This window comes from Bipolaris oryzae (assembly GCF_000523455.1).
Source record: "Bipolaris oryzae ATCC 44560 unplaced genomic scaffold scaffold_48, whole genome shotgun sequence".
Classification (NCBI taxonomy): Eukaryota; Fungi; Ascomycota; class Dothideomycetes; order Pleosporales; family Pleosporaceae; genus Bipolaris; species Bipolaris oryzae.
This window is the reverse complement of record NW_006911324.1, coordinates 22,169-48,052: the sequence shown is the minus strand read 5'-3', so window position 1 is coordinate 48,052 and position 25,884 is coordinate 22,169. Positions and strand designations below refer to the sequence as shown.

The window sequence follows — 25,884 nt, the reverse complement described above, 5'->3', positions numbered from 1 at the left end:
GTGCGGGCGGGTCATGTTCGGGAGATTGATAAGAGAGGTGGCGGATGCGGATTTGGAGAGGCTTTCCCCAGGTTTCTTGGCTGTCGGCCCGACTCGGAGCAAATAGACTTGTCTCCCTACACGTGACTTTGCAAGATCAAAAATAATACAGACCGAGTACAGATCTACTATGTACGCGACAGACATTGCGCCATCCCCCATGACAAATTCCATGCCATAGAAAATCGGGCATGTGGGCGAGCAGAGTCGTCGTGCAGGCCAGAAACGTTGTCGGACTTGGGGCGGTTCTCTCTACCAAATGCCCTGACTCGAAGCATCGATAAATTGCGAGCTTGAAACCGCGCCCGTTGCAACGAGGGGACCCACCCCCACCCATTCCAATACAAGTAATCCACCCGAACCTGTCACAAATAATGCACACCTCCAACAACCAGTTATTCACCGATGTACTTGCTCCAGCGAGTCAGCCCCGCGTCTCATCAGTGCCTCGAGAAATATATGGGAAAACAAAGAAATGGATTTTTTTGGATGATATTTGAAATCGTTATCGTGTTTGTCTTATACCTTGCCTACCCCCTGCCATTAACCGAACCTAATACTACAACGTGTGTATGAAGGGAGTTTGGTATGATTCACGGAATCTACCTTACCCGGTTACACACCTGTTTTGCTACTTGCTTGCTCCTGCTCCTCCTCACCCTGCGCCTCTTCTTCGACTACCTATTGCCATTTTTTGCTTGAAGGGTATCTTGATGTGTGTCGTCGTCTTCCACCACAACCAATCAGACTCTTTGTCGTAGTAAAGAAAAAAAGAGAACAACAAAAAAAGGAAATGAAAAACAGTGCGGATAATGAAAAGGAAAAGGAAAATAACAGTACATAGAAAGAAGATGTTTATAGATGAGATTTCAACACTTGCATTTCAATGACTGTAGAGAAAAAAAGGGTTTTTATCCATATGCACATACTTCGCTCGTTATGAAAAATGTCTCTTGCTAGATTTCTTTTGCTCGCTCCAGTCGTTCCGCACGTAACCCCTTGAAGAAAGAGGGGAAATATTGACAACAGGGAAGACTCTTTCGCAGCGCTAGCTTGGGCTCATTTTTTGTTTTTAAAAAGACGAGGGCGAAAGCGTTTATGAGGGCTGGAGGACAGCGGGGCCGGCAAGGACCTCGGCGTCGGTGATGGACTTGCTCTTGGTGATCATCATGTAGACTTCACCGGAGATGCCGTCGGGAACCTTGCAGTTGCCATCGGTGATGTCAGTGAACTGGGCACCGGCACTGTGTAAAGCGTTAGTCTTTGCATCTAATATGGAAAAGGCGAATGTGAAAAAACTTACGGAGCAACGAAAGCGCAGAACATGGCACCAGAGGGCTGAGCAGGGTCGGCAAGCTTGAGGTTCTGGCCAATGGTAGCCTGCTCGGGGTTCTGAAGGGCGATGGAAGGGAAAGGCTGGATGTTGAGGTTGGAGCCTTGAGGGCACGACTTGATGAATTGAGCGGCGAGGGTGAAGACGGCACGGGGTCCAAGAGCGACATCGAAAGCAGCGGGGACGGGCTCGGCACCGGCAGCGACACGGATGAAAGCCTGGTGACGGGCCTCGACGGTGACAATGGATCCGGCGGCGGCAAGGACATCGGAGGAGTTGACGAGAGGGGCGGCACCAAGGTAGGCGGAGATACCGACAGCCTCGAGAACACGGGCAGTCTTGACCATGGCGTCGGCACTGGCGAGAGCAGCGTCAAAGTTGTACTCGCAGGGCTCGACGGGCTTTGCGCCAGCACCGGTAATGGCGGACTGGAGAGTCGTTACGTGGGTGGCCTCGGTCTGGCCAACCATCATGAGACTCTTGACCTGAGCCTCGCTCAGACCAAGGGCCATGAAGTCGCTCATGGGGAACTTGGCGAAACCCATGCTGTAGAATTTTGATTCGAGATGCTCAGCAGTCAGGGCACTGGTTGCTGTTAGCCTCTGCTCACCACCATTGAATTCCAATCATGCACTTACAAGTTGAGGATGTCAACATCAGTCAATCCGCCTGCTGGTGCTGCCGCTGCGGCCGCCGATGGGGAAGCCGATGGGGAAGCCGCTGCCTTTGCTGCGGGCTCAGCCTTCTCGGTAATCGTTGGGGGCATGGCCATTGGCATCGAGGCCATTTCCCGACGACCGTATTCGGCAGGGATGGCAGCCACAAGAGGCGCCACGGCCACGAGGCCCTTGAGTATGGATGTTATGCTCGGCATAGTGTTGAATTAAAGTTTGTTGGTTCGGTGTTAAAAAGGTTAGACAAGTTGGTAATGAGGGACCTCCAGCAAAGACTCGCTTTGAATTCGATTATTAAAAATTGTCTAAAAAAAGTCCAACCAGGGACTGAGAAAAGGCAAACCGTAAGGAATGTGGTTTGATTATTAGGTATGGAAGAGAAGAGAGAAGAAGCTCGTCGATGATGAACCAACTGAAAACGAGTATGGAAACAAGGTGGGCTGCCAATGGACCTTATAGATACTGCTGCGACTCCTAGACCGCATCTGAGACGCCAGACTAAATTCGGAGGGCGGATGTAGTGTTTGTGGCGGACAGTGGGTTCCCGCGCATGCACTGGCGTCCCTTACCAGATCCGTGACTGTTGAAGCTTTGGAGCTTGGCGGATTGATCCATTGATCGTCAAGGAACTGCCCACTGACAGGGTAGCAACCGCCGAGTTAGTCTGGCACGTTATGATGGGGCTAGTGGTGGAGGCGCGTGATGTAGCAGGTCCAGGGGCCTGTGACGCGAAGACCAACCCTGAAACCCCAAGAGTACCAACACCTACACGGAGACAGCAGAGCCGCCCTTGGAAATACTCGACTGTGAGCCATAACGCATGGAATAATGACGGCGGTACTCTGAGTTTCCGTGCGGAACGGTGATGTGGCTCATGACATGAGGCTTGAAGCAAACAGCTCTTCATGTCAATACGAGCGTGTTTCTAGCTCGAAGACTGATGTTTGCGACTGTTTCAACAACAAGGCTGCAGCTGCCTCGTAGTGCGTTTGCACTTACTCTGGACAGTGGGCGCGAAAAAAAATTTGTCGTTGGCGGCGGTTATCGTGGGGGTTGGTGGATGAATAGTAGTAGATGGTGTTAAGATACCAAGAGCGAGGGGTTGTAGGCGTGGCTGAGGCATCCAAAACATTAACAAGTTGCCAAGTCTTATGTAGGACCACTGGCATTTCGGCTCTATGGACCTGACACCTTAGGCCCCAAGGCTGGCCTACTCGGCGGGAGAAACGAATGCAGGTACAGGCACACTAGTCGACCAAGCCCGGATTGGCCATGGGAAGTAGTAGATCCGTTGGTGGAGATGGCTTGCCCCAGTATCACCTTGAGGCCCGGATGCCGGCAGCTTGTCGCAATCGATCCCACCGGGATAAACAAAGACCGGTACTTGCGCCATGCAGGACCATGTTTCCACCTCATACAGCCAATGTCTGTTCAATCTTGCTCTCCGGACCGCCATGTCGCGTGTCAAAACCTGATCCTGTCAAAAGCCTGAGGCCGCATGGCATACCACAGATGTAGCCTTGCCAGGCACCCGCGAGATTTGTGGAGTTGGCTTCAATGCACACGCCTGTCACGGTCAAACAAGCTTGATCTTCACCCAGGAACACGTGCCTTTGCAAGGTTAACAACACATTAAATGTACTATCGACTATCGCTACTGCATATAAGAGCTGCAACCGTGTATGTCGCGACTTAGGGTACTTGGCCGCATGCACATAAACAATACACAGATTTCCGTGCATTTCTTAGCTCAAAACCTAGTAAATGTCCTTCATTCAATTTTCTATACCAAGACAACAGGTGGCAGGTCTGCCGACACGGCCAGGCATGCTCTTGCATCCTAACCGGCAGGCGCGCGCACACAGAGTCAAAGCATGCAAGCTGCCTAGAGGGCATATGGGTTTAGGGATCGGATGGTCAAGCAACTAAGGTTTTCGGTTAGCAAAGTCCAAAAAGGCATTAACAAGAACATTAACTTACGGAGGACTCTTGGTCAGATCCGTCTTAAGAATGACTGGAACCCTCGTCATCTCCCGTACATCCTGGATGTAGTCGCCGTTCTCCTCGCGCAAAGTGAACCAGCTCAGGTACTTCTCCTTGTTGGTCAACTTGTTCTCCGCAGCCTCGCCGGCACTTTGAGCAATCTTCGAATCCGAGTTGACGCGGTGAGGAGCACCAGGAAGATCGCGCCTGGTGGGCGACGGGGGCATGCTCTGGGTTGGGCGGTCGGGGTTCAGCGACACACCGGCCATGTTCGAGTTGAGGTCGTTGGCATCATCATCATCATCGTCGTCGTCGTCGTCGTCAAACAGCGCTGCCTCCTCATTGGTGGACATGGTGCCGGTGTCCATTTGCCTGCGCTGAGCCTCTTCTTGTTCCCTTGCACGCTGCTTCGCCGCTTCAGCCTCACGCGCAGCTGCGGCAGCATTGGCCGAACGGAGTGAGCCATGCTTGGGTCTCTCGTCCTCTGGGATGTAGTTGGATGATGGGACACCCTTCTCCCAGTAGAGCTCAAGCAAACGCTTGTTCTTGTCGAACTCGGCCTTCTTGAGAGGAAGCTGATCACAGTGGACGCGCTTCTCGAAGCCCCACTCGGGAATGAGCACGTCGAAAGCAGACTCGTACACGCAAAGGACGATACCTTCGGCGATGAGATCACCGCCACTCTCCTGCCTGACCTTGTCCATCTTGCGGCAGGCTTCAATGTGAACGCTCTGCTCTTGGGCAGAGTGAGCCGAGTCCTTCTTGGTGTTGCACATTTCAGCAGTCTTGGCGAGAGCCTCAATGTCTTCAGTGAACTCAATGGCGCCGTTTGACAGAACAGCCTCCAACTGGCGGTGCACGACGATATCGGCATAGCGGCGGGATGGGTTGGTGAAGTGAGTGTACCTGGGGAGGTTAAGGGCGTAGTGGGGATACTGTTCCTCAGGTAGCTTGCCCGCGATAAAGTACTTGGCACGGGGCATCGACTTGATGACCAAAGTCTCCATACCCTTTCGGAGATCGTCATCCTCAACCTCGAACAAGCTGTTCTGAAGAGAACCGCTGCTCTCTGTGTTGAGTTCGTAACCAATGGCACCCATGCGCTCCGCAATTGTCATCAATCGGCGGGGGTTGGGAGGTGCTTGGCGGCGCAGAAGAGCCTTCTCTGGCAGACCTGCCGCAAGTTTCTTCGCAACTGTGGCGTTGACGAGGTGGCTGAGCTCTTCAATGCATTCGTGCGCAGGAGAAGAGTCGAAGATGTTCTGCTCGACAGGAACGTTCTCGTCGTCCAATTGGTACATTAGACGCAGAGCCTTGACATCGGAAACGCGATCGCCAAAGCGAGTCTGGCGGAACTTTTGCGAGATGTGATGCAGCATCTTGATGTCCTTAGCACGGGCTGCCGAGACTGAATCGTCGTTACCGCTGATAACGGAGTCGACCTCGTCATACGACAGCTTTCCAGAGCTCTTGATCACAGACTTGCCAATCCAAGTCTCATCCTCAAAGACCTTGCCAGAAGCCGGATCGGCCTTGAAGACAACACTGACAGTGTAGCGCTCCTCGCCTGGGTTAAGGCAGCAGATGTCGTTGGACAGCTTAGGGGGCAGCATGTTGACTGTGCGGTTCATAAGGTACACGGCAGTTCCGCGCTTCTTGGCCTCACGGTCAACAAGTGAGTTGGCCTTGATAAAGTGGGCAATGTCGGTCACGTGAACACCAATCTCGACGCGGCCGTCATCGAGATACTTGAAGTGGATAGCATCATCAAGCTCCTTGCTGCCGTTGGGGTCGATGGTGAATGTCTCCTCACCCCTGAAGTCGCGGCGGTTCTTCAAAGCCTCTTCGCCGTCGTTGGCGACCGACCAGTCCTCGAAGCCAACGTTCTTGATAACGGCGTCAGAGAAGTCATCTGGGCCGAAGTTGTTGTCGCGCAGGAGGGCATCGGTTTCCACCTTAAGGTCGCCCATGACACCAAGCTGCTCAACAAGGGTACCAAAGGGATGCAGCGATGTAATGGGCCATCGCTTAATGCATGCCACAAAAATGCGGTCAGCGTATTCCTGGTGCTTCTCGACAAAGTCCCGTGGTGCTTGTTCGGTAGGGATAGCAATCAAGGGCACACGCTTGTCTGTAGGCTTGAACCAGACAATCTTGGGTTTGTCTTGGCGCTCTGGTTGAGTTCGGCCAGTGTTGCCTTCGCGAGCTTGGCGCTCGGCTTCCTGTTTTTCCTTTGTAGCTTGGCTGCTGGGACGGAGGAGTCCGAGAGAACTGTTATATAGATTAGTAAAGAGTCTGAGTGTGCGTGAACCGTGATTGGCTTACCCAGAGAACATTTGTCCTGCGACACGCTCGATGACAGCAACAATGTGACCTGCATACAGAGGCTTGAGCTCATCGTTGATTTCCTCCTCCTCCATGAGGAGCAAGCTTTGTCCCTCGACTTCAACATCATCATTCTTCTTCTGTGTGGGTCGCTGGCGAAGACTGCCACGTCGACGGATACCACCCTCAGAGCCAGTTTCAGGTTGCGTGGTGGCATCGTTGACGGCAATACTAGCACCGCGAGGGTCAGCGTTGTCCTTGCGCTTCTTCTTCTCTTCTTTTTCGCGTTTCTGTCCCCACACTTCGTCAACGTCAAGAAGTTCAACAGCAACGAGATCTCCTTCGAGAGCTCGGTTCCTGTCTTTACTACCACAGATGAAAATGTCAGCATCTAGGTCAGTAGTGGTCACATAGGCATCGCTGCGGTTCTTCTTGTTGACGCGGAGAATACCGGCAACGAGTTGGCCGTCGCCGAGAAGGGCAGGCAGGGTTGCCTGTGGAAGGTAAGGAGTGAATAGTGTCTTGCGTTGCTGCTGCTGTTGTTGCTGCATGTTCATCTGAGGAGCATGCTGGCTGCCGCCAAGGCCACCTTGCATCTGGGCAGCCTGAAGGGCCTGCAAGTGAGCAATCTGCATAGGGTTCAGTGGTTGACCGAACATCTGTTGTTGCAGCAGGAGCTGGGCCTGAGGTGACTGCATCTGCATCTGTGGCTGGCCAGCATACTGGAAGTTACCAAGACCACCAAGGGACTGGTTGACCGATCCACGACTGCGGTGACCGGGCTGGAAAGGAGCGGCATTGGCGGTTTGATTCATGTTGAAGTTGCCCATGTTCTGGGACTGGTTGTCTTGAGTAGACTGCTGCTGGTTGTTGTTCTGGGGTTGTCTCCAGTTGCCCTCAAAGTTGCGTGATTGGCTGCGGCCATGACCTTGGCTGCCACGACGCTGGAACTCGCCCTGCTGAGTAGCCTGGTTGGTAGGATTCTCACTTGTAGCTGGGAAGGAGAAAGATGGTCCGCCTCGGCCAGCGCCTCCACCACCACGTCCGACAGCCATGCTCTGGCTACGGCCGTGGGCGCCTCGTCCACCTCGGCCTGAAGGAGTGTCGTTGGCAGCACCAGGTGCGCCAGGGCTTGCATCACGGTTGGAGCTGCCCTCGTTTGAGCCTGGGATAGGGAACTGGAAGCCCGAAGTCTTCCGCTTCGATTCGGCTTGCTCAGCAGCCTTCTTGGCATCTGCGAGAGCGAGTGAGTGGCGACGGGTGTGACCAGAGCCACCAGCACCGCCACCGCCGCGGCCACGAGGGTTTACATTCTCTCTGCCTTGACCACCCTGTTGTGCACCAAAGTCGCCGAATCCAGAGGCGCCGGAAGAGGGTGCAGGTGGGGGACCCAGACCAACGTTGGGTAGGGCGGACTGGTTGCGGCGGTGAGCGGAGGGCTGGGCGGGAGCGTTCATTGGAACAGCGAGATGCTGTTGCTGCTGGGGCATCTGCTGGGCAAATTGGTAGTTGTTGACCTGGGGAGAGACACTGGGCATCTGGCCCTGCATCTGAAAGTTGCCCAGCTGCTGCTGTGGCTGGATCATACCCATGTTGACATATTGCTGGTGTGTTGCGGCGATCTGCTGCTGTTGCTGCTGGAGGACTTCAATCTGCTGTGCAATGGCTAGTTGTTCCACTGTTTCATGCGTGTCAGCAGCTGCTAAGCTTACAGGATATGCGAAGTGGGCGCCGGGGAGTTAGGCAAACGTACTCATCAGTGGCGTCAGCTCTGAGGGACTGCGGCGATGCGCAATGTGCAGACGGCGGCCGGCGGGACCCATGGGGCCCTGCTGGCCTTGTTGTTGATCCATATCGGATGGGTGTGTGTGATGTTTTCTATGCCCGGTTGCGGAGCGTGTGTGCTAGTCGAGGAGTGATGGACGGACTCGGAATGGCCAAAAAAGAAGCTTGTATAGTCTGGTGGGTGTGAGCGAGAGGAGCCCAATGGCTGGATGCAGCGAGCGAGAGGGTAAAAGAAAGGTAAGGGATGCGGGTGAAGGAGGCGGATGGACTGGAGGGCTGGAGGGCTGGAGCTGGTTGACGCAGGGCCGGCAGGTGGCATGCTTCAGAAGGAGCTAGCGGGGAGGGGACAAACTCACGTAAGAGCAAGCGTGCTTGTCAGGCGGTGCTTTGGGGAGTTGAAGAGGATACTTTTTCTAGACAATGGGTCGGGGAGAAGCTCTGCAGGTGGCGAGAGGGGGTGTCGTGTCTGGACCGATGGATGGATATCAAGGTGACCGGGGGGAGGGCGTGATAAGGAGGGTCGAGCTGGTCAAGGAGCGCGGATTCCCTGGAGCGGGTTGCTGTGGGCAATGCCAACACGAAAGAACGGGGCGGAGAGAGTGCTTCGAAGGAGGGAGCGATCGAGGAGAGGATATGGAGGGGGGAAGGAGGGGGGCACAGAGGGCTGCAGGAGGAAAAGGGCAGAGAGAGGGCGGGCAGCAGCGTCGACGGGCGATGAAGGTGGTGATGGGCTATGGCGGGACTTGGCCTGATGGTCGGATTGGGAAGCGATCGGCACGTGCTTGTCCGCCGCAAACCAGACCTGTGCTCACGTACGTCACTCCGGGGGGCGGCGACGGGATGGGACGAGATGGGGATTGGGGATGCGAGGGAAATAAAATGGGCCAAATGCACAGCACCCGCACCAAGCACCGGGGATCGAGGGAGACGAGCGAGGGAGTGTCGAGGGTCAGCGCCGGGCTATGAGGGGACTGAGGCACTCTTGCAGGCGTCGACGCTCTATATACGAGATGGATGCGTACCACCTCGACGCCCTCGCCTCGCCCTCGTCCACATATCCGCCTGCTGCGCGTTCCAGTCTCAGTGCGCGCCGGGTGAAGCAGCACGTTTTGGTCTACACGTTTCACGCATGGGCAGGCCCGCACCGTTTCTGATATTATCACAACAGCTAGGCCGCAGACGGCGGCACGCCCGCCACCGCCTGCGCGGAAACACGAGCCCTGGGCACTGCTGTCTGGGGATGTGATCCTCGCACTCGCCCTGCTGGCTGCTACACTGAACAAGGAGAGATTGGCGTCGTCGCCTAGCTATGTAAAATACGCCCATCTGCGTCGGATCACAGTGGGCCATGGAGGATGCCGAGCAACAAACTGTCACATCAGGCGTCGTTTGTCAGTGAAACGAGCGCCTTCAGGGTGCACCGAGCCCCGGTCCCACCAGCTTGCGGCGGCACACACACTCCACTCGACGCGTCTTGCTGAAGTTTATGAAATTCCGACACACTTGTTTGTCAACGGCACGACTCATGTAAGTATCCCTGGGCCCCCCTTCTCATCTCACTCGTCGCTCGATAGCGACAGACGGATGCGGACACGATCGAGCTGTCCGACGTGATCGAGCTGGCACCGACTCGACCGCCCCGGCCAACACCAGGCTAGCGGCAGAACATGCACGTATACGTACATGTACCCAAGTACTAGTAGAGCGCTGGCGTCACCAACAAACTCAAATATGTATGCCCATGTACCTGCATATCAATGCATCCACCACTGTATACAGAAACAAATACAACGAAGAAAAAAAAACATAGCCCAAGGCATGGCTCGCTGCGGCCAGGCGTTGCTGCTGCCCACGGTGGCAGCTCAGAATAGACAAAGAACGTGTCGCCAACGCGGTGACAGCTGCGACAGGGATGTGCGGAGAGATATGCGCGCTCACGTGACTCCGGTGCTGAAGTGTACAGCCAAACTACTAGCGTCCAACCGACCGCTTTCACCTCTTTTCACCAACCACCCTTTTCCCAATCGCCCTGCCCTGCCCGATCCCTCCTCCACGTCGCCACAATGCCCGCCAGATCGGGTACATCGTCCTCCAGCATGCATACTGCGACTTCGTTCGGCTCGAGTTTCCTGGATGCTTCTCCGACACGCCTATCGCCGAACCGAAGCAGCCTGCGCCCTCACCGCGAGTCCCTTGTTCGTGACCCCTATGAAAGTCCGAACCGGAAACTCGCGCTGGAGTTTAATCTCCGACTCAGCATTTCCGACAGCCAATTCAATGAAAAGCTGGATCAAGACGCAGCCGAGCGGGCAAAGCGACATGCCGAACAACTGGCCTACGCGGCCGAGGAACACGAGCGCGTCTTTCGCACCGCAAAGCTAGAGATTGAGCGACTGGCCTTGGAAGAGGAACAGGCTCGTCTCCGCCACGAGGAAAACCAGCGCAGGGAGATTGAGCGGCTGCGCGAACAAAAGGCTCGCGAGGAGGAACTAGCGCACCGGAGAGCTCTCGAAGCAAAGCAGCGCGAAGAGGAAGCCGCCCGCCAGGCTGCTGAGCACCAAAAGAAGCTTCAGGAGGCAGAGGCAAGGATCAAGGCTCAGCGGGAACAGGAGGCTGCAGCCGAAAGGCAGCAAAAAGAAAAAGCAGAGGCCGATCGAAAAGCTGCCGAGACCGCCGCTGCTACTGCTGCTGCTGCTGAGAGAGCTCGCCAGCAAGCTCCACAACAACCAGCACCACAGCCTGCCGCTGCCGCACCTGCCCAAGTAGCTGCGCCCAAGCCGGCGACCAGTGCACCAGCGCCAGCCGGCAATTTTGAGCAATTACACAATCAATACATCCAGCTCCACCAGCGCATGAAGGAGTTCCGCAAGACATTCTGGGAAGAACATAAAAAACCATCCTCGCCCCTCAAGGGTCCAGTTGGTGACGCTCGGCGCGCCCTCCGCACTCGACTTGGTCAGATCAACGTTGAGCGCAAAGACAGCGCCGCTGCCATCAAGCGGCTCCGAACAGAGTGCTTTGACGTCGCCTTGGCAACATCAGGGCCCATGATTGATATCCGCCCATATATCGTTTCGCATCAGATCCCGCAACTAGCCAACGAAAACGACGCCGCATACCCTGCTTTCCTGCTTTACGTCTGGATCTGCTTTGAAAAGTTCCTTGTCAAACAATTCGAAAAGGAGGCAGCAAACACAGACGGTCGCATCATCCAAGAGATTGGCCTGATTGCAGCCAGTCTGTTTGGTGATCAAAAGTACATGTGGAACGGCCTTCCACTCACCGACATCGCCCTGGCCAAGTTCCACAAGGCCTGCCCACCTCTATTCGGCATTCGTGGTACCATGGATACAAAGGAAGGCCGATTACGATTAGGATGGAGACCAGACTCGACCCCAGAATCCTACTCTCAGCGTATGCGTGGTATCGGCGCCGGCTATGCTTCCATGTCTCTCCGCTCATTCGCATCCAAGACCCCTGCGATAGCAACATCAGAGTACTGGAGAGCCATTGTCTCAATCTGCAACACCCCGCCCGACCAACTCTGGCCTGGCCACTTCGCCATCCTCAGCGGCCTGATCCGCGACTACTACAAAAAGTTCATCCAATTCTACGGTGTCCCTGCTCGCGCAGTGCTACGTCGCGCTGTCATTGACCTCCCCGCCCGTGCGCCCCCGCGTTGCAAAGACGCCGCTAGCACCATTGCTGTACTACACGAAAACTGGAAGAGAGAAAACCTTTCGCTTGAGTAGGACGTTCATGGTGTTTTTTTTTCAAAAAAATTACCCGATAAAAAAACAGGATTTGGTTTAGAGAAGAGATTTTTTTGATGAGGATTTGGCATACGTGCCTTTCTTGGGCCTTTTGGGTTCAAATAATGCATTGGGACCGGCGCTTTTATTCATCAATCAGCTCGTTAAGGAGCTGTTGTCTCTTGATGTGTGTGTGTGTGTTTCTTTTTTGTTTCTTCTCTTTTTATTCAATCGAGAATCTATACAACGAACCAAGGTTTTTCTCCTGCGTTTGGGCATTACATACTATAGGAATAGCCTACGCGGTCACACACACACACATACACTTTTCACCGATAACTACGAAATGAATACTTTTGCAACGTTAGCACCGTCGTCTCCCCCTCCCCCCCTTTTTTTTAGGGGGGGTTCAAAACTGTCGAATCTAAATCCCAAATCTAAACATCGAATAACGCTTCAAAGTAAAAAAAAAGCTAAAAAAAAAACTCACGGATATCCCAAACACCGGCAAAATCCCAAGCTCCAGAAATTAGCACCGTATACCTTATCTTCACTCACTTTTGTCTTGTTCGTCAAACTCCCCCCCCCCCCCCATCTGGCCTCCTTGCCCAACGAATTCAGACTCATTACGCTGTCTAGCTGTACAAATGAGCGATGTTAGAGATCTTTTTTTCCCTTGTGGTTGGGGTTGGGGTTTGATATGAAAGATCTGCTGTATACAGCGAGTATATTGAAATGGTATTCATCAGGAGGACGGGAGGGGGGCGGGCGGGCGAGATGATAGTGTGGATAGAGGGATGAGTGTGAGAAGGAAGGTAAGGGAGTTGAAATAGAGAGAAGGGGGGGGAAGGGAGGTTAGGTAATAGTGGTGGGGAAAAGGGCATGAAATGTAGAGTTGGAGGTTTGGGTTAGGTGATGTGTGTGATTTGGGCTTGGAACGACGTGGAAATTCTGGAGTGGGGGGGTTTGATGTGGTGATGACAGGTCCGTTGTTTGTCACGTATAGCATTGGTGTTGGGTAGTATGGTCTGTTACTATCCTCTTTTGAGGAAGGATATTCCGGTGTGGAATGGAAGTGAGAAACGGAAGTAGTGTAACATTGGTAAATGCGGTAAGTTTTGCTGTGGGGTTTGTGAAGGGTTCTGCCTTGCTTTTATTTTTTTATTTTTTATTTCAATTTGAATAGCCCGGTTCTTTCTTTGGTATCCATGTGTGAACGGAGCTGGGGGCATCTATGTGGGTTACACAGCTTTCACGTGGCTTAATAGATTAGTGAACTTCGATAATATGCACATACGCCCAAGAAAATCAAGGAATATCCCCGCTATTATGTGTTTTCGGAATTTCTTGCATGTCGAGTACATGTTACATGCACATCTTTTTTGTAGGTTTAGTTTTTTTTTTTAGTTAAATCAACAAGAAGCCTCCCATCACATGATGCTTTGGCAAGGCAAGCTTGCTGGAAACATGCAATATGAGGTAAGATGCACGCAGAAGCCCCCAAACAAGCTTCTTACTCGTAGACAATTGTATGCGGCTTTTGCCGTTCTTGCACAGACGACTTTGACTTGGTCTTGTGGCGCAGCTGTTTTTCGCGAAGCCAGAAATAGCATAACTACCCACACCTTAGCGAGGGCGCTAGTAGACAGGCAGAGCAGATTTGGGGTCCAAACTGTGCATGGCCCTTTCCCCGTTATCGGACGACCCACATCACCACCACTTCAACACCACGCCTGCTGGTTAGTGGGTGACATTCTTTGCTCTCACAACTCGCCACGCCGCATCTGATGAGCTGTCTCATTCCTACAAGCCTCTGGTCGGCAAGACGTGGTCTTCCATTGGTCTTCCGACCCCTCTCCTGCAAGTAACTGTACCATCTTAACAGCGTGGCGCCGCAGCGGGAGCCTCCACCCCTCGCATCCTGGCTTTGTGGCTTACCGCAAAATACTCAGAAAGAGGCCTCCGTCTCTTGCAAATTTGCGCACATTCCCCTCCACTCCCTACTTTTGGTTTGGTCTAGGCAGACTTGCAGAAGCAACAAAGAGGAGGGACCAGCAGCGTTCAGCCTTGTGCTCGCCGAATCGTGGTTTGCTTCCGCTCATTTCTCCTAGCGCTGGTGGCCGTGTTGGCCTAACTCCCGAAACTAACATCCTACAACACACCTTAGTTTAAGCCGCATGTTTGTTTGGACATTATACAGTCTTTCTCATGTTGTAGAGGTTTTTAGGGTCGTTTGACGATTTGGTCAGCGCAAAGTGACGTGTTGGGCAAGTGCTGGCGACATCAGCCCTCTAACGTTGGCAGTTCCACCAGCTGAGCTCATACTCTCAGCTGCACGCGTGAATGCAGTAAGGCCGCAAACCTTTTTTGTCCGTACGTGTTAGGAGACCCCAAGTCGACTTGCATCATGTCGGTGTGTATGGCTCGATCATGGCGCCCCCTAGACGCATGTTTAGCACACTCAGTCTACCACCCTGTGCCACCGCCATTTGGCCCGCAATCCTTTCTCAGTATCTCCCTACTTGACCGGGTGCAGTCATAGCTTTGACGGCCCTTCTTCACGTCCTATCATTCGCCAGGCATCTTCGTTTCATCCTTCTACCCAAGGGCGCAGTGGCCTTTTCCAAGATGGAGGGCCTAGTTTTCCCCACACGTGCTGAGGCTGAGCATCTTGTTTCTTCTGTGACGAACGAGAACACGTAGTGGACGCCTTTTCGCCGATTCGGCGCCATCAGTCTTGAGATCTGAACGCGTCTATGCACAGTATGTTTCATTTAACAGGCAGTTATATGTCTGCCTGGTGCCCGGTAGCTGGGTTCTGGCCAGTTAAGGTTTCTCTACCATCAAGACTACACTGCCACTACCCGTTGTCCAGACTACCGGAGCATAAACTACCATTGTATATCTCTTACACTATACCCTCCTCCGACACGTCACAAGTCCACCCCAAAAGCCTCGACTACAACTCAACCCTCACTGAACGCACTTCATCCAAACCACCTCGCAAAATCTCATCACCATGGCTCCCACCCCAGAATCCCCCTCCCCCGAAGCTTCCCCCACCCCCACCGGCTCCCTAAAATCCCAAACCCCAAAAACCTACTGGACAAAAGCAAACATAATCTCCACCACAATCTTCATCATAATCTGCGTTCTCCTGCTCATCGGCGCCCTCTCCCTCTTCCTCTACCGGCGCCGTCAAACCAAAAAACACGCAGCCCAAAAACCCGACGCCGCCGCCCTCCTCCCTGATAAAGACAAGGCAAACATGTTCAGCCGCGACCGCGCCAGCAGCGTAACCCTTTACGTCGATTCCCTTTACGTCGATTCCGATGCCGACGACCGCAGAAAACGCACAAGCACCGATACTATGCATCTAGTCCCCCTACACATTACTCCCGTGGAAGAGGCCAGGGATCCGCTTGCAGGGCTTAGTGCGGGTCCCGGGCGCGCTGTCACTACGGATCGTGCGGTCAGTGTGGGAAGCAGTGTTAGTGCGGTGAGTAGTAGGACGTCGCAGGGTTCCGTGCTGTTGAGTCCCGTGGGGCTGGGTGAGGATGCGGATGCCGGTGTGAGGAGTGTGGGGCGCCCGAGGAGTACGAGTACGGCGTCGACGCGGTCGAGGTATTATGAGAGGGCTGATGTGGGGGGGATGCCGGAGGTGCCGAGGATTGTGCATACGGCTGTTTAGAGGAGAGTGAGGGGGTAGTGGAAGGAAAGAGGGATTGTGAGAGGGAGTTTTTTTTTTCCTTTTCTGTTGGATGCATGAGGTTTGGTTATTGGTGGGTTGGTGCTATATCGATATACCCTTTTTTTTCTTGTTCTTTCTTCATACAAAATTTCATTGCTGGAGGTTGTTTGAGTGGTTTTGATCGTTTCTCTAGACTAGAAATAAATAATTCTTAGTCTTCATCCTCCTGTATACGCGCTTCATCACGAGCAATTCCATCTTTACAATCAAAAAAAAATCATTTATTGCGTAATCGATCCAGTGAATCTAGCCTTGCTTCCGCAGTGTAACCATGTACGCGTGTTTTCCTCACCACCAGTCTTGTGACGTATTTCCGCCCCCAAAATATGTGATCGTTGATTTAGTCATGTGTTTTACAACTTACAAAATCTACGTGAACTTCTCTGACTACTCGCTCCAACGTAAGCACTAAACGGGTGTTCTGCAGCATTGCCATTGCTATATTTGGATCTTTTACCTCCGATATGCAACGATTGGATGCGCGCGTGGCGATCTCTATTTGCATCTACAGACATACAAGTACGCGTACTCGATACTTTTTCTGCTTGGACCATCCTAGTAGAGCAAGAGCAATAGGTCACATTTGTATGAAAAGAAAACAAAAAGAGTTACGTGTACAGAGGTATTTGGTTCTTCGCCACGCCTATCATACCATCCATCTAATTATACACTCTTGCATGAGCAACCTTTCTACTCACATCTTTCCCGCTTTTCAGCATCGCTATCAAGACAAATCCACGGACCCATGACGCCCATCGCTTTGCTTCAACGCTACATTTGTCGAGAACACGGACTAAGTTCACGACATAAAAAAAGAGAAAAAAAATATATACGAACAGCTCTCACTTCTTCGCCACAGCCCCCACACTCTCCTCACTAAGCTCCCACTGCGGATCCCAATGCACATACTGCGCCATAGCAACACTCAGCAGCCATTCCGTCTTGACAATGCGAGGAATCATGTCGTGCTTCTTGGCCAACTCCCTAAATTTATTCCAGTTTGTAAATTCCCTCTTGTCAGCGTCGGAAATCAGATATAGCACATCACCCTCATCCTCAACTTGGTTCTGACTAACTTCTTTATCGGAGGTATTAAGAATGCGCTTGGAAGCCGAGACAGTAGTTGGTCGGCCTTTCCAAAGCGAACATTTGCCGCCGTTGACTTCGATAATATCCTTGTAGGTATCGAAGCCCCCCGCGACCTTTTCCGTGCAGAAAATGGTCCAATCTTTGAGGAGACGATGGCGGTTTTGCTTTGCGCGGTCCAGGGCTTCGGAGAGTTTGAAGTTGTTTGCTTTTTCGAAATCCTTGTCTTGGAGAAGGTGCTTGTCGACTGGGGGAAGCTTGTTGTGCTTGAGGGCGTAGTCGAGGTAGCTTGTTGAGACGAGAGTGGGTGCGCAGGCGAGTGAGGCAATGAATTTCTTCGTTCGGACTGGATGTGGGGCGCAGACGAGGTCTACTTTTTTGAAGTCGTCGGTAATGAAGAGGCCCAGCTCGCGTAGACGTGCCTTGTCTTTTGATTCTTTATCTGGATTGTTGGTCCATCGTTCGTCTTTTGAGATCAACATGCGGAACTTGATGGGAGTAAGCTTCTCCTTCTTTGCTCGTTTGTTCTTCGCTGGGACATCTGTGGTTTCTTCTTCTGTCTCTTCGTCTTCTTCATCTTCGTCGACTTTGTCGAAAGAGCGCTTACTCGACACAGAATCACGACCACTTTTTGTTTGTTTTGCTCGTTCCTCAGTCTCATCCTCTGCTCGTCGACGTCCGCCATGTGTGACGCCGCCCTTGCGCTTCATTTCTTTTTCGAACTGGGCAATATCCGGAGCAGCATCGTGTAGCTTTGACAATGCTCGGTCCTTGGCACCACGGCTGCCTGGTGTATGGTTTTCCTTTCCATCCGTTTGTCGTGCAGGCGCTGGGGTTTGCACACTACCTCCCGATTTGGCACGTTTAGCCTTCTCAGCCGCAGGCGGGCTGCGTGCTGGTGGAGGCTCGCTTACTCTTGGTGCAACATTGGGTGCCGGAGCATTGTTGATTTGAGGCGCTGCTTTTGCAGCCTTGGTAGGCTTCGTCTGCTTGGAGAAGAACACCTTCTCAGTGGCTTCACGGTCTATCTCGGTCTGGCCCAAGACTTCTCCAAGGTTTGTTCGCGCTGGAAAGTATGTGTAGCGACTGTCCGTCAGTGGCATCTCTCGGCACTTGGCGTAGCTGTCTTCGAGCCAAAGATGGTTGATAATGTTCACACCCCACTCTGTTGCTGCTTCGCACTTTTCACTGTTCTTGTGTGCAGCAATAAGATGTGTGTTGTCCTGTTTGAAGGTCTTTGTGAATTCTGCGCCAGTCGCTTTGATCAAGTTCTCTAGGTAAACGCGTGCTTCGCCCGTATAGCTCGATATGCTAATTTTGTACTTGTCGAAGCCTGGAATGCCTTGACGTGGCCGTGGATAGTGCATCATTCGCTGCATTGGATTTGTCCAGATACCGTGAGTGATGAGATAGTATAACCAGCCGAGGTTTCCAACATCTTTACGTGCTTGCGAAGCCTTGACATAGTCGGTACCTTCCCGGTAGTTGCACACGTACATATCCGCCTCGTCTATTTTGGACGTCACACTGCCGCCGCCAGCCTTGATCATGCCTATTATGATGCCTCTGAGCTTAGTGCTGATATCCAGGTCCTCTCCGAGTTTGACGCTTTTCCCTTCAAAGGCTTTGATCGCACGCGGGGGTTCGAGGTGAGGTGGGGGTGGCACAGGCTCATTCTGGGGGTCTGGCGTGGTAGCATCTCGAATCTGCTGGCTTGTTCGTGTCGGGGGTATTGCGCCTGGTTCAGCGTCGGCGAGGATCTCGGGATTCGGGAGTGTGTAGGGGCGTTCTGATATTCTCCGCCCAACCTTCAGACAGTCATCGAACCTGGGAATGTCAGCGATAGCCGTACCCCATGTCTACAATGCAAGCGGTACCAGTGGGGGAGCACAATCGTAAGCTGCAGGCGCTTGCTGATCGCCAACTGGCACCGTGGTTCGCTGATGTCCAGTGCAATAAGATGCGTCACCAACTTGGACAAGCTGGGTGCAATTTGCCCGCCCATTGCCAGCACGCCGCCTTCGATAGCCTCTTTGTCTCCGCTAGGTATGTCCCCGCAACATATGACGACGTCGTTCATGAAGAGGGCTGGGTCTGGGCTGTAGGTCCGCGGGTTCTTGGTCTTCATGGCCTGGAGGGACGCGTCTACCCATGCTGGCCTGATGACATGTATCATGAGATCGAGGGCACGGTAGTAGTCAGGGAAGTCGGCCGTCTCCGAAACGATGTAGTTGATTTCTTGAAGATTATCTATGTGACCCTTGGGGGCTTCAAAGGGTACTATCGTCCCATCTGCGCCAGTAATGGCATGTTCAATCTACACTGTATATCAATATGGCTCTCTCAAACTCAAGTCGCAACGCGTCGCATACCTCTTGTATACGGTCTTCGGATAGACCATTGGGACATATGGTGAAGCTGAGGTCTACAAACAATCCTGGAGAGCCGTCCTGCATAGTTGTGTCCTCCATGGCGGCGATTGACTGTGGTATGCCGTTGTGGGGAGAATGCAGCACCGCCGATATTCTCCCACCAGGCGCGACTGGCGGCGCGTATCGGTGCGGCGCGAACGCGACATGTGTCACGTGATACCCCACACCAACACTTCCGCTCCAATTCCGTCACATGTATGGGATGGCCAGGTGCGTGGGGGCATGAATATCCCTTTTCATACTGGCTGCCTTCATGGCCACTATTCCGAAGACCTAGAGGGATTCCGGCTAGCTGATTAGACCGTAAACCTACTGGTTTACTCGTGCAGTACTGAGTCGCCGCATCCAGACGGACCTCGGCAGTCTTCCCCAGATTATGCCGGTAACTCGTCACGACACCTGGAGCATCAACCCACGCTTGCTTTTGTCTTCTTCTCAGCACACAAAACAACCATCTACCCACTCTGATCGCGCCCGGATCCACTCCCTTCACAAACCACTTCTTTTCCACATCATTGTCCACAGGAGCAGACTGCGGTCGCGCCCGGATAACCCCTTATCTAATCATGTCTTCAACCTACTTCAGGATAGACGAACACAAGATACCAGCTTCGCATATCCGTGGATTTCCCCGATCAACGGCGACAAAACAAGAAGAAGTACTACATTTGGCCGTGAAGCAATACACGCCACTCAGCAACAATAGCCCCAAGCCCGGTGACATTACCATCATTGCCGCGCATGCCAATGGGTTTCCAAAAGAACTGTACGAACCGCTGTGGGATGAGCTGCTCAAGCGATGCGAACAGCACGGTTTTGGTATCCGCGGAATCTGGATAGCAGATGTTGTGCACCAGGGCTGGAGTGGTGTGCTGAACGAGGGTAAACTGGGCAATGACCGTATGTAAGCTCACATGACCGTGCAAAGCAAAAAGCTGATCCTGAATAGCGGCATGGCTGGACCACAGCAGAGATCTCCTCTACATGGTCAACCTCTTCCGTGACCAAATGCCCCGTCCCATTGTTGGCGTAGGCCACAGCATGGGCGGCTGCCAGCTCGCAAATCTTGCTCTTCTCCATCCCAGGCTGTTTGAGACGCTCATTCTCATTGACCCCGTCATCCAAGGAAAAGTCTCTCTCAACGGCAACATTTCACCCGCGGCCGCATCAGCAAGGCGCCGAGAGCTCTGGCCATCACGGGAGGACGCAGCAAAGAGTTTCGCAAAGAGCAAATTCTACCAATCCTGGGATCCGCGCGTACTCGATCGCTGGGTGAAGAACGGATTAAGAGATGTACCGACAGGACTGTTCCCCGATGCGAAGAAGCCTGAAGTTACCCTCACAACAACCAAGCATCAAGAAGTCCTGACATTTCTCCGCGCAAACTTCACCGCAAAACCAGGAGACAAGGAGCCCTCATCTGCAGATTTCACCCTCAGCAACCGAAAGCTGAACAGGAGAACGCACGCAGACATGACGCCGTATGAGGAGCCCCAAACACCCTTTTACCGCGGCGAAAGCACAATCGTCTTCAACCAGCTTCCCTCCCTCCGCCCATCCTGCTTCTACATCTTTGGCGAACTCTCTTTTCTGACCGACGACGCCGTCATCGAGGAGAAGATGCAGTTGACAGGTTCAGGCGTCAACGGCAGCGGAGGCCGTGCAGAGGGCCTTGTAGACAACGTCATGGTCAAAGGAGCCGGGCATTTAATTCCCATGGAGAAGGTCGAAGAGAGTGCAGACCACATTAGCAAATGGGTAGGTAAGGAAATGAAGAGGTACTGGGACTGGGAGCGTAAGACAGAAGAAGAATGGGAGGGCAAACAGGGTGTCGAGAGGAGTGTGTTACCCAAACGATTTGTCGAGGAATTGGACGCGCTCATCAAGCCAAGAGAGAAGAAGACATCAAAGTTGTAATCTATCCGTATGTGAATCTGAATTATAAATAGTTACCGCACCACCTTTTCTCACTTTCCCACAAAAAACTCAATCCTTCTTACTCTCCCCCCGCTCAGGATAATACCCCCCCGCAAACTCCAAACTCGCCCCCTCCCACCTCTCCCTCTTAACCTCTTTCCATGCACTCCACGGCCACCATCCGCCCCGCTCCGAAATCCTTACCTCAATCGTCGCCAAAAAGCTCTCCCTACAAAAATTCGCGCGATGCCCATCTGGAAACGGACTCGCGAGACCGAACCAACCCGGTTCCTTGGGTGCATGTGCCTTCAACTCCAACTTGTACATGCAATTACTGACTGAAATAGAAAACGAGCGGTCCTCCCAATCATTTGCTACGCTCATAAAGGGTGAGAAGAGATTCAGATACGCGACGGAAAAGGGAGGTACGAAATCTAGATTTAAGTCCTGGGAGCGGTAGCCGAGGAGGAAGGCAGTGTTGTATAGGATCTTACCGCCCGCAAGACACACACCGCGTTTTGCGTCGTTGTCCCAGGCTTGCACCCACATGTGTGCGTCCGGGAAGCTATTAGCCCAGTTTTTTTCTTGGTGGATGGTCGCGCTGGTGTTTGCATCTGCTAGGGGGAAATCCGAGCCAAGCGCGGGGATGGAGAGGGAGAGGGTGGTCGGAGAGCAGAGGGAATGGACGTGCCAGTGCAGTGGGAATGGGAGGTGGATCATCCAGCCTTCTGGTGTGCTTTTGTCTGAGCGCCAGGCCGTGTACTCTGTGCATTGAGCCTGGAGGGTCCAGCTGCCGTCTTCGGCGGAGAGATCGTAGCTTGTGAGGCCGTTGCTGGTGGTGGTCATGGTGCCCATGCCTGGGACTTGAAGCTCAAATGATTTGCTTTTCGGGTCGGTAGTCACGCGCTTGATTTCTGGGATGAAGTGCTCGCGCTGGAAGATGGGGTGCCCGGTTGAGGGGTAGTAGGTGAAGGAGACCATGTGTGGGCGTGAGGGCGCATTGGGAACTGAGCAGATGATTAGGGCGATGTGGGAGCCGGATTCAAGGTCAAACTTGGAGTAGTAGCCTTCAAACTGCGAGGATGGGTGGGGGGCAAAATGCTCCATGGCGAGTGTTTATTATCCTAGAACAGACCTTCTGGATGATGTTGAGGTTTTGATGCTGTTGCGTTGGAAGTGTCACGGTCCTGAGGTGGGTCACCATGTGGTTGAGCGACTCATGACGTAGACATTTGACGTTACTAGCCATAACGTCGCAGCGATCCAAGAAGACGCAGTTCCTCCCGATACAACCCTGCTTTGTTGTTTCGAAAAATATTTCATCATTCGAATTAACTATGAAGTTTTTGGCATCTGCCTAACTATACGTAGCACATATCCTATGAAGCATGCTCATCCCACCGCTCTTCGTCCGCACAGCACCTTCTTGTCCTCGTCCTGATGATAATTCCCCTACTATTCACTTTCTCGCACACCAAAGCATGACCCTAGAATGGAAGTGCTGGCTACGGCGGATTCATCGCTTGTGTGAATCGTGTTGATCACACAGCCTAGACGGGATGGTTTGACATGTGGGCATCGTATACATGCAAGATATGGCGGCTGGTTGCTAGATAGAAAAGTCTTCCAAGTACACTCAATGTCTCATCTCCTGCGCTTTCACTCACCCCCTTTGTCGTTCTTCCAATTTCCAGAGTAGTGATGAGTCACCAGCTGCGGCGGCAGGACCGCCTTTTCCTCCGGTGTATACCTGTTTGTGAGCGGCGAGAATGAATGTGCTGGTAAGATCAAGACATCCTCGAAGAGTCGCGGCTCTAAAAGGTTATATGTCTCGGTCAAATCGAGGGTCCTGTTGAGTCGCTTTGACAAGCTCCTAAAAGTACCAGTTGTTAAGCGTCGGGGACCCGTAAAATCAACAACATCTCCCATCATTTCCAGTGTGATATTTTCGACAGGAACGTTGTACTTAAGAGTCTTTGCCCGTACCTCCGCAAGAATGTCGTCGACAACCTGCATCATGTGCGGTAACCGTGGCTTAGCCATTAAAGTCCAGCTGCAGAACTGGCGTACGTAGGGCTCGTAGCGGCCTGCGTCAAACTCCCATCCTACCACGAGTGAGGCTTTTCCTTGGTATTCAGGTGGTACCCATTCGTCCATAGGCACGCCTTTGCATGAGACATCCAAATCCGACCACACGCCACCTTGATCCCAAAGCAACAGATAGCGTAGCATGTCCGCCTTGTATATGGGAATGGGGAATGCGAGGTACGTGTTGACGATATCGGGACGAAATGCAAAGGTTTTGCGAACGTATTCATCGCCGCTCTCGTCCGTCATAAAGTGTGGTCGATATCCAGGGTTACCCTTGATGCAGGTATCGGTCCAATTCCGTGCCTCTTCAGAAAGACCCTTGGGGCCCAATTTGTACCAGAGCAGTTTGGGGATTCCATTCGGGTTGTGTGGTATGACCGCAGGAACTTGGGGAATACGAGCTGCGAGGCGGTCCTGGACAAGGTGAAGATGGTAAATCAATCCGATCATACAGAACGCAATCAGCGTGTGGTAATTAAAGATTTTGCCCAATTGCGGTGGGGACAGCAACATATTGAGAACACAAACTTGAAGGAGAGACTGAGAAGGAGAGAAAGTTGGCCGCGCAATTAAAATTCCAAACGCAATCCATCTATTAGGTGTGTCCTATCATTAAATCACCGAAAAGTGATCCTTGTTTTGGTAAGAAAATAGTCAAGCGCGGCGGAGGGTCCGGGACATACGCAAGCCTGCCCATTGCGCACGCACTCGGAGAAGTGGGTCTCAACTGACAATGACGCGACAGCCCGCCTCATATTGCTAGCTGGTAAGCGAAAACAGTTCTCATCAAACATAGTGTTGATCTGGAAGTTAATCGAAGCTGTCACCTAGTACGCGGAAGGCTTCGAGAACAAGCTAGGAAAGGGGGCTCACCGACATGATAATCGAGGCGTTTTTACTAGATGATACCCTTCTTGATTGTCAGCTCCTTGACTGCCGTCAGCCGATATATTTACACATAAACTTTGGTTGACATGGATATACCAGGGATAGAACATGTACTCAATGCTCGCGGCTTGACTCGGAGGCCTCATTCGTCTATTGCGTTTACCCAAGATTTCATCGGCGCTTCCGATCCACACTCGCAATGTTTCTGCGCGAAAACCCACCGGAGTGCAGATAGGCGGTAAACATTGTATATGTAAAAGACTTTGCCTTTGATTTGGAGAATCAAGTGTGGGGAGTGAGGGCTAGTGGTGAAGGAATGTGGGGTCGAGGCTAGGCGAGTCTCAACAGGGCTGACACGCGAGGTATACTTCTGCTGTCTCGTGATTAAAGCTATACTCAGCTTTACGGCCCCCAAAGACTTGACTTAACCTCATACTTGCATTTTGCTACCGGGCCAAGTGAATGAAGTAGTACTCAGTGGTTTATATGAGACTACAGTGAATTGTTGATTTTCTGGTTGATTCGGATTCTTTTAAAGCATTCGACCCATCATACTTGCACCCTTTCTTTCTATGTCACAGCCCAATTCTTCGCGAATAAAGTGTGATCCGTCCATCTTCGGGCATACGCTGTTCACTTCACGGCGCTTAATTGAAACTGCAATACCACTTCAACTTATTTCCATCTGCGATGTCGTTGCTATACGCTAAATCAGCAACAGGCTATCAATAATTTGATTGTGGAATGTCATACTAAGACCTGCATTGGCCAAAATGAATGTCATAGTGTAATCCGTCTGCTGAGGGACATGAAAAGAAGCAGGCAGTTGGCCCTCTCAACTCTTCAAGCGCGCAGTTGTCTTCGCTGAGTGTATACCCGTCTGGTAAATTCACAACTAAAAAAGCAGATGCGAGCGTCGCAAACGTAGCAATAAGGGAAACAATGGTAAACCGCATTGTTAGAGTAGTATTCCGCGTGATTCACTAGATGATTGGAGAGTTGCGTCGAATTGGATGTGATGTTGTGACAAGGCACCAAGATGGTTCGCGGTGAATGAGAGCCAGAGAGAGAGAAGACCGTTATAAATAGTATGCAATCGTTGATGCATGTGACACGGTTCACGATAGTTTATAGGAGAGTATTCCTTCCAAATATACGAGATTCCGATTTGTGTTTCCGCCAATCGGTAGTGAACGTCACAGAAACGGGAGAGACATCAGCTTACTGCAAACTATACTGACCCGCGATTTGTCCGTGTGTAGGTTCGAAGAAGTGTAGGTGCTTCCGCATCGAATTCAGTGGCGTCGCACATGTCAATCTTGTTTGATTAAGCTTTTTAAATTGCTTGCTTCATTGATCCTTGGTGGGAAGGATTTCAAGACTTTGCGTACGGGTGTTGGGCACCTGTAACAGCGCTCTGAACCAGAAGTCGTGGTAAATTCGATTACCGTAAAGAAAATAGGATAAGATTAGGGACGGGCGAGCTAATATTTATGCATATATATTAACTGGGGGGATCTCGATGTCAAGTAAGTAAGCATGATATGTGGAGAAAGAAACTTTAGCAAACTGCGAACACATGTGCTATATTGAGGAGTTCACATAAAGATGAGGGCTTGAGAACTATTCACGCATTCATATAAAATGGTTTGTATTTTGCTAATCAGTCTGTCGCAAACAGGACATGTTCTAACCGACATTGTCTCCATTGAAAATGGCTTACATTAGATCCATCAACAGGGATTTTGCTCGCGCCAATATGGCCAAACTTTATTTCAATGCGGATGGATTTCACTTCCATTTAATTGGTATTATCAAAACGTACGCA

General features: G+C 52.2%; 9 protein-coding genes across 9 annotated transcripts; 4 read left to right on the top strand and 5 right to left on the bottom strand.

Moving 5' to 3' along the window:
- Nucleotides 1-1,135: 1,135 nt before the first annotated feature.
- COCMIDRAFT_25514 (uncharacterized protein) lies at nt 1,136-2,246 on the bottom strand (the record flags this gene model as incomplete). The annotated part of the gene is made up of 3 exons (XM_007688833.1): nt 1,136-1,283; nt 1,343-1,957; nt 2,011-2,246. The coding sequence occupies 3 exons, from the start codon at nt 2,244-2,246 to the stop codon at nt 1,136-1,138; spliced, it is 999 nt and encodes a 332-aa protein (XP_007687023.1).
- Nucleotides 2,247-3,931: 1,685 nt separating this feature from the next.
- On the bottom strand, nt 3,932-8,207 carry COCMIDRAFT_92798 (uncharacterized protein; the record flags this gene model as incomplete). Its single annotated transcript, XM_007688860.1, has 4 exons — nt 3,932-3,971; nt 4,027-6,300; nt 6,355-8,032; nt 8,108-8,207. 4 exons carry the CDS (start codon nt 8,205-8,207, stop codon nt 3,932-3,934), a joined length of 4,092 nt encoding a protein of 1,363 aa, XP_007687050.1.
- A 782-nt stretch (nt 8,208-8,989) lies between these two features.
- Nucleotides 8,990-9,385, top strand: COCMIDRAFT_25512 (uncharacterized protein; the record flags this gene model as incomplete). Its single annotated transcript, XM_007688832.1, has 1 exon — nt 8,990-9,385. One exon carries the CDS (start codon nt 8,990-8,992, stop codon nt 9,383-9,385), a length of 396 nt encoding a protein of 131 aa, XP_007687022.1.
- An 817-nt stretch (nt 9,386-10,202) lies between these two features.
- Nucleotides 10,203-11,891, top strand: COCMIDRAFT_92741 (uncharacterized protein; the record flags this gene model as incomplete). The annotated part of the gene is made up of 1 exon (XM_007688859.1): nt 10,203-11,891. One exon carries the CDS (start codon nt 10,203-10,205, stop codon nt 11,889-11,891), a length of 1,689 nt encoding a protein of 562 aa, XP_007687049.1.
- Nucleotides 11,892-14,910: 3,019 nt separating this feature from the next.
- Nucleotides 14,911-15,582, top strand: COCMIDRAFT_92786 (uncharacterized protein; the record flags this gene model as incomplete). The annotated part of the gene is made up of 1 exon (XM_007688858.1): nt 14,911-15,582. The coding sequence occupies one exon, from the start codon at nt 14,911-14,913 to the stop codon at nt 15,580-15,582; it is 672 nt and encodes a 223-aa protein (XP_007687048.1).
- Nucleotides 15,583-16,484: 902 nt separating this feature from the next.
- On the bottom strand, nt 16,485-19,199 carry COCMIDRAFT_92902 (uncharacterized protein; the record flags this gene model as incomplete). The annotated part of the gene is made up of 3 exons (XM_007688857.1): nt 16,485-18,555; nt 18,606-19,045; nt 19,101-19,199. The coding sequence occupies 3 exons, from the start codon at nt 19,197-19,199 to the stop codon at nt 16,485-16,487; spliced, it is 2,610 nt and encodes an 869-aa protein (XP_007687047.1).
- Nucleotides 19,200-19,726: 527 nt separating this feature from the next.
- COCMIDRAFT_92781 (uncharacterized protein) lies at nt 19,727-21,077 on the top strand (the record flags this gene model as incomplete). Its single annotated transcript, XM_007688856.1, has 2 exons — nt 19,727-20,060; nt 20,110-21,077. The coding sequence occupies 2 exons, from the start codon at nt 19,727-19,729 to the stop codon at nt 21,075-21,077; spliced, it is 1,302 nt and encodes a 433-aa protein (XP_007687046.1).
- A 69-nt stretch (nt 21,078-21,146) lies between these two features.
- On the bottom strand, nt 21,147-22,184 carry COCMIDRAFT_92776 (uncharacterized protein; the record flags this gene model as incomplete). Its single annotated transcript, XM_007688855.1, has 1 exon — nt 21,147-22,184. One exon carries the CDS (start codon nt 22,182-22,184, stop codon nt 21,147-21,149), a length of 1,038 nt encoding a protein of 345 aa, XP_007687045.1.
- A 552-nt stretch (nt 22,185-22,736) lies between these two features.
- Nucleotides 22,737-23,681, bottom strand: COCMIDRAFT_4455 (glycosyltransferase family 32 protein; the record flags this gene model as incomplete). The annotated part of the gene is made up of 1 exon (XM_007688815.1): nt 22,737-23,681. One exon carries the CDS (start codon nt 23,679-23,681, stop codon nt 22,737-22,739), a length of 945 nt encoding a protein of 314 aa, XP_007687005.1.
- Nucleotides 23,682-25,884: the final 2,203 nt, after the last annotated feature.